This window comes from Notolepis coatsorum (genome assembly GCF_963971535.1).
Source record: "Notolepis coatsorum genome assembly, chromosome: 1".
Lineage (NCBI taxonomy): Eukaryota > Metazoa > Chordata > Actinopteri > Aulopiformes > Paralepididae > Notolepis > Notolepis coatsorum.
Window position 1 is genome coordinate 316,685,662 of NC_140165.1, and position 11,523 is coordinate 316,697,184.

The 11,523-nt window shown below is 41.8% G+C and overlaps 1 protein-coding gene across 1 annotated transcript in view; it reads left to right on the top strand.

Annotated features, from left to right (window-relative positions):
• Positions 1 to 11,073, top strand: part of LOC311226384 (dedicator of cytokinesis protein 9-like) — a gene marked incomplete at its 5' end in the record, with an annotated part of 25,078 nt that extends 14,005 nt beyond the window's left edge. The window contains 4 exons of the mRNA XM_084311815.1: positions 888 to 1,078; positions 2,349 to 2,449; positions 7,866 to 8,004; positions 10,166 to 11,073. Coding sequence (XP_084167941.1) covers positions 888 to 1,078; positions 2,349 to 2,449; positions 7,866 to 8,004; positions 10,166 to 10,213 — 479 coding nt within the window. The 3' untranslated portion in view covers positions 10,214 to 11,073. The remainder of the gene's footprint in view (positions 1 to 887; positions 1,079 to 2,348; positions 2,450 to 7,865; positions 8,005 to 10,165) is intronic.
• Between the last annotated feature and the right edge of the window lie 450 nt (positions 11,074 to 11,523).

The following is an 11,523-nucleotide window of genomic DNA, read 5'->3' on the forward strand; positions in this document are numbered from 1 at the left end:
AATCAGAGCAGCATAACTTGACCACATACCACTTTAACATAACCTTTAATCAGAGCAGCATAACTGGACCACATACCACTTTAACATAACCTTTAATCAGAGCAGCATAACTGGACCACATACCACTTTAACAACCTTTAATCAGAGCAGCATAACTGGACCACATACCACTTTAACATAACTTTTAGAGGTCAATGGATCGAGGCTTGAACACCCCCAAGCACTGGAATACACAAACATTATGTAGAATGCATACTTTTACTTTAGATACTTAAGTACATTCAATAGAAAATACTTCTCTACCTTTACTTAAGTAGAATTTGAATGGAGGACTTTTAATTTTACCAGAGTACTCATTTATCTGGGTATTTCTACTTTTACTTAAAGATGCCACCATTTTGGGAAATTAGCTCACTGTCTTCTCCAGAGAGAGACAAGAAGATGGATACCAGTTTCCTCTCTGTGTGTTCAGTAGAAAGCTATCTGGCTGCATGTTAGCCTAGCTTAGCACAATGAATGGAAGCGGACATGACCGGTTAGCCTAGGCATTGTCCAACTAACACCTCTCCCCGAAGGCTAACCGGCACTGTCCGCTTCCATTCATTGTGCTAAGTTAGGCTAACGTGCAGCCAGATAGCTTTCTACTGAACGCACAGAGAGGAAACTGGTATCTGTCTTCTTGTCTCTCTCTGGAGAAGACGATACGCAAATTAAATGTCCGTGAAAACTAAAATGGCCGCTCGGCAATAATAGAACAGAGCAAGGGATATCCGGTCAGCGATACTAGTGAGACGCTGCCCTCTAGTGGCCGGCGATAAACTCTTCAGTCATCATCATCATCTCCATCTCCTCTCTCTCTCTCCCGCACGCCCCCCCCCCCCCCCCAGCGAGCTCCAGCTTCCCGTACCTGAAGAAACGCATCCAGGTGGTGGAGCAGCAGAGCACCGAGATGAACCCCATCGAGGTGGCCATCGACGAGATGTCGCGCAAGGTGTCCGAGCTCAACCAGCTCTGCAACATGGAGGAGGTGGACATGATCCGCCTGCAGCTCAAACTGCAGGGCAGCGTCAGCGTCAAGGTACAGGGGCCAACGGGGCGGCCGCCGTGTTAAAGGAACGTGTCGACATTACGAGAAACGCGCTTTACCGTCTTTCTCCAGAGGCTGACAAGAAGATAGATACCCATTTCCTCTCTCTCTCTGCGTTCAGTAGAAGGCTATCCAGCTGCAAGCTAGCTCAGCTTAGCACAGCAAACAGGTATGGACGTGGATACGGACCTAACATTTTGGCTAACAGCTTGGATATCTGGTCCGTATCCGCTTCCATCAATTTGTGGTAAGCTAGGCTAGCTTGCAGCCGGATAGCTTTCTACTGAACACACAGAGAGGAAATAGGTATCTATATCTTCTTGTCTGACTCTGGAGAAGACGGTAAGTGCATTTCCCACAATGGATTTTCTCCACAACCTTTAAAACCTCTTAACAATCGCCCCCAAAAGTGGTCATTTTAGTTTTAGTTTTTTGAGGACTGCATACTTTTTTTTGCAAACCAAAATACTATATTTTATACGTATAGCACATGCATGAGCCTGGTCTCTTTTGAAAGATGACATTCTGAAGTGTCTGATAGAAAATAAAAAACACTTTTAGTGCTAATGAAATAGAGTAACATAGGTCTGAACTTGAGTTGTAGAAAAATTTGTTACTCACGTTTTTCTGTAGTAGTTATAGTAGTCCAGAAGTAGTATTTCCGATTATGGCGGAAAAGACACCATGGGTATATAGCCTGAAGTCTTGTGTAGTACATTACATTTCATAATAATCCGTTCAGAAATGAGTGATTAGAAGCGGCTTTGGTCAAAGGTGAGAGAGCTCAGAAAACTATTTTCTCATAGACTTCAATGCATTCGACAGAGAATTGTCTTCCTGTTTTGGCTTGTGACTTTTTACCTAGATCCCTGCTTCGCTCATTCCCCACGTGGGATACCATTGGAAAGCCCTACTCATTGGTTACAACCCCGATATATATTGTATTAAAAAGTATGCACACCCGAGCCACAAGAGGGCGCCAAAGTGCCGGTGGGCAAATCGTCCTCAAGAGGGCCCACATGTGGGCCGTTGCATGCTAAGAGGTTTTAACATAGAAAGGTTTTTATAGTCAACCTTCTGTCAATATTACGAAAACATTATGACTTCTCTGTCGTTACCCAATGAACTGTATGTATGAAATGTATTGAATTGAACACTAACTGACCCCCACTGTTTATACGATATACTGTACACACATGCACATTCACACATGGCTTACGATGCACATTAAAGTATGTACCACGGCGTTCCTCACCCCCAGGTGAACGCAGGACCCATGGCTTATGCCCGCGCTTTCCTAGAGGAGAAGAACGCCAAGAAATACCCCGACAACCAGGTCAAGCTGCTCAAGGAGATCTTCAGGTAGGATGTGAAGCCATTATTTCTTTACCTCCGCAAAGGAGCTTATGCTTTCACCCCCCGTGTGTTAGATTAGATTGGATTAGATTGTACTTTATTATCATTATATTTGCATACAACGAGATTTGGGACTCAAACTCAAGGTGCAGTAGTGGAATATAAAATCACACAGGTAATAAAAGAGAAACATAAAATACTATACAGACATAACATACTATACAAGAACCATAGAATACTATACAAGAACCATAAAATACTATACAGAAACATAAAATACTATACAAGAACCATAAAATACTATACATGAACCATAAAATACTATACAGACATAGAATACTATACAAGAACCATAGAATACTATACAGAAACATAAAATACTATACAGACATAAAATACTATACAAGAACCATAGAATACTATACAAGAACCATAAAATACTATACAGAAACATAAAATACTATACAAGAACCATAGAATACTATACAAGAACCATAAAATACTATACAGAAACATAAAATACTATACAAGAACCATAAAATACTATACATGAACCATAAAATACTATACAGACATAGAATACTATACAAGAACCATAGAATACTATACAGAAACATAAAATACTATACAGACATAAAATACTATACAAGAACCATAGAATACTATACAAGAACCATAAAATACTATACAGAAACATAGAATACTATACAGAAACATAGAATACTATACAGAAACATAAAATACTATACAAGAACCATAGAATACTATACAAGAACAATAGAATACTATACAGACATAAAATACTATACAGAAACATAAAATACTATACAGAAACATAAAATACTATACAAGAACCATAAAATACTATACAGAAACATAAAATACTATACAAGAACCATAAATACTATACAGAAACATAAAATACTATACAAGAAACATAAAATACTATACAAGAACCATAAATACTATACAGGAACATAAGATACTATACAATAAACAATGTTACAATACAATATACAAAATAACAACATATACAAAATAACAATCACAGTGTCAGACGGTAGTGGGTGGGTATTGCACTGTGTATATTGCACTTGGGGGGTAGGATGCTGGATTTGTCCGTCTGTGAATAAGATATCTCCAAACGTTGTGGCCAGATTGCCATTCAATTTGCCGTGAACATTCATGACCCCTAATGGAAGACACATTGATCTTGGTGGCATAACCTTTGACCTTTTCATTTAGCGCCACACCACCGGGCCAAACGTTCAGTTTCACATTAGCATATCTCCTGACGCGTTAGTCCTGAAGTTAAAAGGATTATACCCAGAGGTTCTGCTCCTCCTGACCCCGTTAGTCCTAAAGTAAAGTAGGGCTGACCTCGACTAGTCCAACAGTCGACTAATCGATCGAAAGGAGCCGTAGTTGACTGCCAACCTCTTAGTCGATTGCAATTTTTTTTTAAATAAAATGTTAAGGTGCCTTATCTTATAAATGGCCTTTTTCCAGTGGTTTGCATTGTTTTCTAGCTATGTTGGGTTGTACCAACATTGACTAGATGTGAAATTCTCATTCAGTCCCATTCCTCCAGTTCAGATGATCCTCCCCCACTGGGACGTGCACAGGACTTTAGAGGGGCAGGTTCAGATGCTCCTCCCCCACAGGGACGTGCACAGGACTTTAGAGGGGCAGGTTCAGATGCTCCTCCCCCACAGGGACGTGCACAGGACTTTAGAGGGGCAGGTTCAGATGCTCCTCCCCCACAGGGACGTGCACAGGACTTTAGAGGGGCAGGTTCAGATGCTCCTCCCCCACAGGGACGTGCACAGGACTTTAGAGGGGCAGGTGCTCAAAGGCTGAAAAGGGCACTACACTTGTGTGTATATATTAACTGAGCGTGAGCGCGATTTTTAAGGGCCCTTTTCGGGCGGGGGGCCCCCTTTTTATGCTTTTTGGGGGGTTTTGGTGATCAAATATTGAATATTGAACTATAATAATCAGTGCAGGAGCTCACTTATCCTTGAAAGACACTTTTATCACTGACGTAAAAGGCCCATACATCTCAATAAATGTTCAGGGGGGAGGGAATAAGTGCTTACCCTACAGACCCCAAGAAGTGCTGTATATTCTGTATTGTTTAATATAAATGCATTTTTTATTCCAATCCCGATTTGTATCTGAGATTCCCAAATCCCATCGGACTTGACTTCTTCGTGTCCCTCAATGAGTGTAATACCATCATTCAACTGTATGCGCCACAGCGGTTTCTATCATCATCATCATCACCACCCACGCTATGCATAAATTCTGATTCTATCCTGACATTTTTCAGTTGGAAGGGCAGTCTATATGCATAACGGTAAAAAAAAAAAAATTATTTCCCCCCCAAAAAGGGCACTTTTTTGATGAGGCTCAAAAAGGCAGGTGCTCAAGCACCCCTTGGCCTCTATGTGTGCACGTGGATCTGTGACATGTGACGTGTGACGCCACTGCCCGCCCACAATCATGATACGTTTATATGAGCAGCGAGTGGAAATAATGCGGAAGCGGTTATTTAGCAGAGACCTTCAGCTGTTCACACACACACACACACACACACACACACACACACACACACACACACACCATGAATCACTACTAGAGAACTAGATCAAACGGGTGGGAGGTAATGGGACTGGAGGGGAGCTCTCTCTCTCTCTCACTCGCTCTCTCTGTCTCTCTCTCTCTCTCTCTCTCTCTCTCGTATCAGCGGGGATATATATTGTCATTTGAAACAAGTTACCAATGCATTGTATTATGCCCCCCCCCCCCCCCAACCCGTGGCGAAATAAATTAGTCCTCTCTCTCTCTCTCTCTCTCTCTCTCTCTCTCTCTCTCTCTCTCTCTCTCTCTCTCTCTCTCTCTCTCTCTGGAGCCCAGCCAAAAACAGCTTGGATTTTTTAAGGGGAGAAAGTGGTGCACCAAAGTACTCGATTAAAAATACAAAACAATGAATTGTATTGAAAAAAACTTTACAGATGTGTTCCATTGACTCACAAGAATAGTGTAAAATTGCCCAAATAGTGAAAGAAATAGCAAAATAGTTCCCCTTTAAAAAAAAAATTATATTTTATTTTGTATTAAAAGAAATTTGGGATCATTCTTTCCAAAAGCAAAGAGGCCTAGAAGCGTGGCTAACGCTAATGGCGCGCATACCAGAGGCTAACTGCCTAAGAAAACAGGCACAGAGGCACTGAAAGAGGATTTCACCCATCTAATGAACACACTAGACTAGACAAATATCAAGATGTATCCATCAGTGGACCAATTGCATGCTTTTGCAGAGGACAAGAAGCCTTCAGTTGACTCCTTCAGACGTTAAGCACCCCCCACAGCCCAAATGGAATGATAATTATTATTATAATATCTTCTTTTTTTGCATTTTCTTTTGTGTATTCTGACTAACAGTCGACTATCGGACAACTTTGGCCAATCAAAGTTGACTATACAAATCCTTAGTCGGGGACAGGCCTACAGTAAAATGATTATACCCAGAGGGGCGGCTCTTCGTGGCCTCGTCCTCCTCAGCTGTTTGCCTGATTCTCACGGAACTTGTGCTGTGTGGGGGGGACAGAGGGCCAATCTCAAGACCAGGGGCCACAGCCCCCAGGCGGTGGAACAGTATCCCTACCCTCAGTCCGTCTTGCCCCCGCGATCGAGTCCTTTAAATCCCAGCTCAAAACGTAATTTTTTTTTATTTTTTATTTTTTTTTACTTTACCTTTTTCCATCTTTCCCCCATCCCAATGTTAGTCGTTATGCCAATTCCCAATCCCCTTCCTGGTCGTTGCGCACTCTGCCCCCTACCGTCGGTCTGGGAGGGTGGAGACTATCACATGCTTCCTCCGACACATGTGTAGCCAGCCCACCGCTTCTTTTCACCTGGCAGCGCGGACTCTCACTGGGGGAGTGTAATGTGTGGAAGGTCACACTACCTCTCCCATGACCCGACCTTGCTGTGCAGGCGCCCCGACCGAACTGTAGGAGTCGCTGTTTTTACAACGACCTGGGCCCACCCTCGCCGGCTTTCCCACCCGCTGACAACTGCCAATTGTGTTAGTGTGGACGGTCGGCCAAGCCGGAGGCACCGCAGCTGGATTCGATCCCACTGTCTCTGGGGTGGTAGACAGACGCTTAACCCGGCCGCCCTCAAAACGTACCTTTATTCTCTAGCGTTTCCTTGATCCTGACCTGTACCTTTCCTTGAGCTATTGTACTGATGTACAATAAAATGTTGTTCCATGTCTGTTGTCTGTTCCATGTTGTATGACCTGTCTGTTCCCCTACCTGCCTTTGTAAAGCACTTTGTTTGGCTTGTGTCATGTAAAATGTGCTATATAAATAAATCTGATTGATTGATTGATCTAGGGACCAACGTCTTTAAATGCATTATGTAGATGGTTGATGTGTCTAGCTGTATCACCACTGGATCCAATTTAATGTCAGATAACCACAATGGTGAAGAGGTGGTGATGTGTTACTGGTGGACACTGGTCTGATTTGCACCAAATTAGACAGATGTGTTTGTCCCACTATAGTGAGAACCATCATTGGCCTGATGGTGGTGCTGTTCTTACAAAACTAAAAACAGGAACTCAACAGCTTGTCTGATCATGATGACATTGTGTTGTGATATCCTTTGTGATATCCTACTGATGGTATCAATATGTATTATTAAGATAGTTGATAAGCCAAACTGTATGAGAAACTCCAATCGAATTTCAGGAAAACGCATGATAGACAGAAAGTCTATTACTTGTGAACGCTTTGTTCGAGTTGCACCACATACAGCAGCAGTGTGCTATGAGGTAGTATCACTATTGTCTGGTAATATCATCAAAGAGAAGCCGCCTATTCTCGGTCCTCGCTCCACAATGGTGGAACGAACTCCCCACCACAGTCAGGACAGCCGAAACCTGACCAAAAACCTTTCAAAAACCCACTTCTTCAATCAATATCTGAAAGGGAAAAAATGAAAAAACACTAACCTTCTTACTGTCTATCATGCACTCTTCCTACTATGCTAAAGTGTCTTTACTACTATGCACTCAACACGGCAGCGCCCAAGTTTCAACACTGTTTGATGAACATTGTTACTCAGCTGAAAGAGTTGTACCCTTCCTGCCGACCTGTTGTACAGAACTTGTAAGTCTCTTTTGGATAAAAGCGTTCAGCTAAATGACCAAATGTAAATATAAATATAGGCAACTCTGATTTCTGTCATCTACCCAGGTCTACCGAGTGCATTCCTCTAGAATCTAGTTCCTCCCGTTACAACTGTGTTCAATATTAGTTAGTTAGTTACTAACGACACTTTACATACGGCAGCAGTCGTTTCCATGGCAATTATAAAGTCGAAACGTTGTAATTTCTCCCCAATGCAGGCAGTTTGCTGAGGCGTGTGGCCAGGCTCTGGATGTGAACGAGCGTCTGATCAAAGAAGACCAGCTGGAGTACCAGGAAGAGATGAGAGCTCACTACAGGGACATGCTAACAGAGCTGTCTGGCATCATGAATGAACAGGTAGAGACAGAGCTCACTACAGGGACATGCTAACAGAGCTGTCTGGCATCATGAATGAACAGGTAGAGACAGAGCTCACTACAGGGTCATGCTAACAGAGCTGTCTGGCATCATGAATGAACAGGTCCGATGATAGACACAGAGCACACAGACTGACTGACCGACTCACTGACTGACTGACTGACTGACTGACTGACTGACTGACTGACTGACTGACTGACTGACTGACTGACTGACTGACTGACTGACTGACTGACTGACTGACTGACTGACTGACTCACTGACTCACTGACTGACTGACTGACTGACTGACTGACTGACTGACTGACTGACTGACTGACTGACTGACTGACTGACTGACTGACTGACTGACTGGTCAGCCTGGCTTTGTTATCACACTCTTCTCTTTGATAGTCATTTCATGAACTCTATTTTGTACCTTTCCTTTCCACGTGTATCAGTTTTTGTTGTCATTCCTTCATCTTCTCTTCTTTCCCAACGGTTTTCTCTGATCACAGCTGAAAAAAAGCGTGTTAGCAGCTCTTTCACCACTGTTTCTAAAACCAGTATGTGATGTTTCTAAAACCGGTATGTCATGAATCATGATGATGACTTTATTCCAGACTCAAGGTCCATATTTACACATAAAAACAATATAAAAAAACAAGGACAACAACGTAGATTAAAATACATAAAGGCATCGATTCCAATGTTTCCACAAACCAGAGGAGTACCTTGTATCGCTTTGTTTGACATCAGTAATGGCACCTATTCTCCTGTTTTTTTTACTCTAATAGTCTACACATACTTACTTACTTACTTAAGTCTACACATTTAAACATCAAGTTCCTCAGCAGAGCATGGAAGGTGGGGACATTTTTAGTCACAAACATATAGCTTGCACTGACTAGTCCATCCTGGGAGCTGAAGGAGGATCCTAAATGCATCATTATTATGCTACCTGCAGTTTTTTCATTTTTGCTGAGCTATAATTACACCAGAGGTGGGCAGTATAAAGCAGAGTACAATAGGCTCTGAACAGGCTTATTTTCACATTATCTGTACACATATAACATTTTCGTGCCAGCATATTGACCTGTGCATACAGTTTGCAGCACTCAATCAACATCATCACACATTCATTCATGTGGTCAAACTCTTTCTTTCACACATCATGTCGGCCATCTTGCTTCTTCTGATCATGATGACAATAAGCTACTTTTCCTTATCATCCAAATACCTTTTGCAAACTATTGCTCATGAAAACACCAGACGACTTTTCAGAAACAATCTTTCTGTCCCACAGACATCTAGGTAAATATTGGACTTTTCTCTGACAAGGTGATCAGGTATTCTGAATATTCTGACACTGAATCAGAATAGATATTCTTACTTATTTCAAGAAATATTGCCAAGCCAAAATATGCTTACTGCACTTGTAGATTAACTTTGTTTCAATGACACATTTAGCTTAAAACTAGTTTTTATTTCTTATTTTTGTCACACCATTTTTGCAGTGGATTGGATAAAGCGGGAACGGGATACCAGAACATGTATTTTCTGTTTACTGCAGAGCGGAGGGACTGGGATGTTACTAACCAGACTCACATTTCAGTGATGGCTGTCAGAATGTAGAGCTAGTGTTTTTAACATGTAGACCACTTATTTTAACGACAAACTACCACTTACAGCACCTTTAATTTAGTAGACTTAGGAGGAATTATTCCATTTTCAATCCCGTTGAGAGAGGGGGGGGGGGGGGGTGAGTCCTCAGCCCTTGTGTAGGTGAATGTAACAAGTTCCTAATCTTTTCGTTCCCCTATTATTTCATGCACACTTTATTCATTGTTTTAAATTATTATTTTCTTTTAAGTTATTTTGTGCATCACTCTGTTTTGAATTTGATGCAAATTTGCAATGCATGAGGGTCATCCTTTTGTGTTAAATGGCTGCATAAAGCAAGCATTTGTTGACTCTCAAGTTGATAAGAGTATTAAAACTTGAAAAATATCCGTTTAAGGTAGATTTAGAAAAGGGAAAAAAATGCGATTAATTTGCGATTAATCGCGAGTTAACTATGGACAATCATGCGATTAATCAGATTCAATATTTTAATCGATTGACAGCACTAACCCTCGTGTTTCTCTTCTCCCCGGCTCAGATTCCTCACACAAGACAACCGGGAACGGACCGCCACAGCACCTACTGAGAGCCTAGTAGACTCACTGGAAAACATTTGTGCCCAGGAGGACATTTTGTATGGCTCATCCAAGCCCCAAAATGGCCTCCACCGCTCATCACGGACTGTGGTTGTTTTCCACACGCAGGGGGGAGGTGGAACTGTGACCTGTGGGGGGAATGTAGTGAAAAGAGTGGGAGGGGGACGTTTGTAGACTGTGGTTGGTTGTGGTAGTCTGTTGTGTTGTTGATGAACGTTGACTATCTAGAGGCCAGACCGCTGGACTGGTAGCTACTGTTGTTTTGGTTGTAGAGACTCGATCCACGTATAGTATGGACTCCATCGCCCCACCAGCCCACTCATCGTCATCTTACATTCCACACACACACACACACACACACACACACACACACACACACACACACACACACACACACACACACACACACACACACACACACACACACACACACACACACACACACACACACACACACACACACACACACACACACACACACACACACGCAGGCAAACGGATAACATACAAAGTGTGTAGAGGCACACACAAATGCACGCGTGTTGTGCACACGTGCACTCGACACATACACAACATGCGCCTTCTCTCCACAACCCCACACCCCTTTCTAGAAAACGGTGACCTTAAAAGCTTGAGGTGGGTTCAACTGAACAAAATATGAAATGTGTGCTCTCTCTCTCTCTCTCTCTCCGGGTGCATTCTGATTACAATACGTACGGTAAATTTTTCCTAGGATTATCGTTGTACTTCGGAAGACGTCTTGTATGATGGACTGTAATGTGAAGAAGAAAAAAGAAAGGAAACGTTTAGGATCTCATGTCTTAACTAACCGAGCATCCGATTGGTTGAACACACCTCTGGTTCCTGTTTGAATCCGATTGGTTGAACACACCTCTGGTTCCTGTTTGAATCCGATTGGTTGAACACACCTCTGGTTCCTGTTTGAATGTAGAGCAGCACCATATTGCTACAGTACTTTGTATCCTTGCTAACATTCTGGAATTCTCAGCTCGCAGATTTTCAAAAAACGGAAAGTTTTATGTTTTATAACATTTCTATGATTGATAATGTTGTTGTTGTTGTTGTTGTCGTCGTTGTTATTATTATTATTATTGTTTCCTGTACTGTTTTGAATTGTAAATAAGAAATATTAATATTTAAAATGTTTCAAAAAAAAATTTCTTTTTGTTCTGTTTTTTTTTATAAAATATACAATATATGAATATTTGTTTAGCTAAATTAAAAACAAACAAAACTAAAGTTTTATGTATAACATTTAAATAAACATTTTGTTAATGTC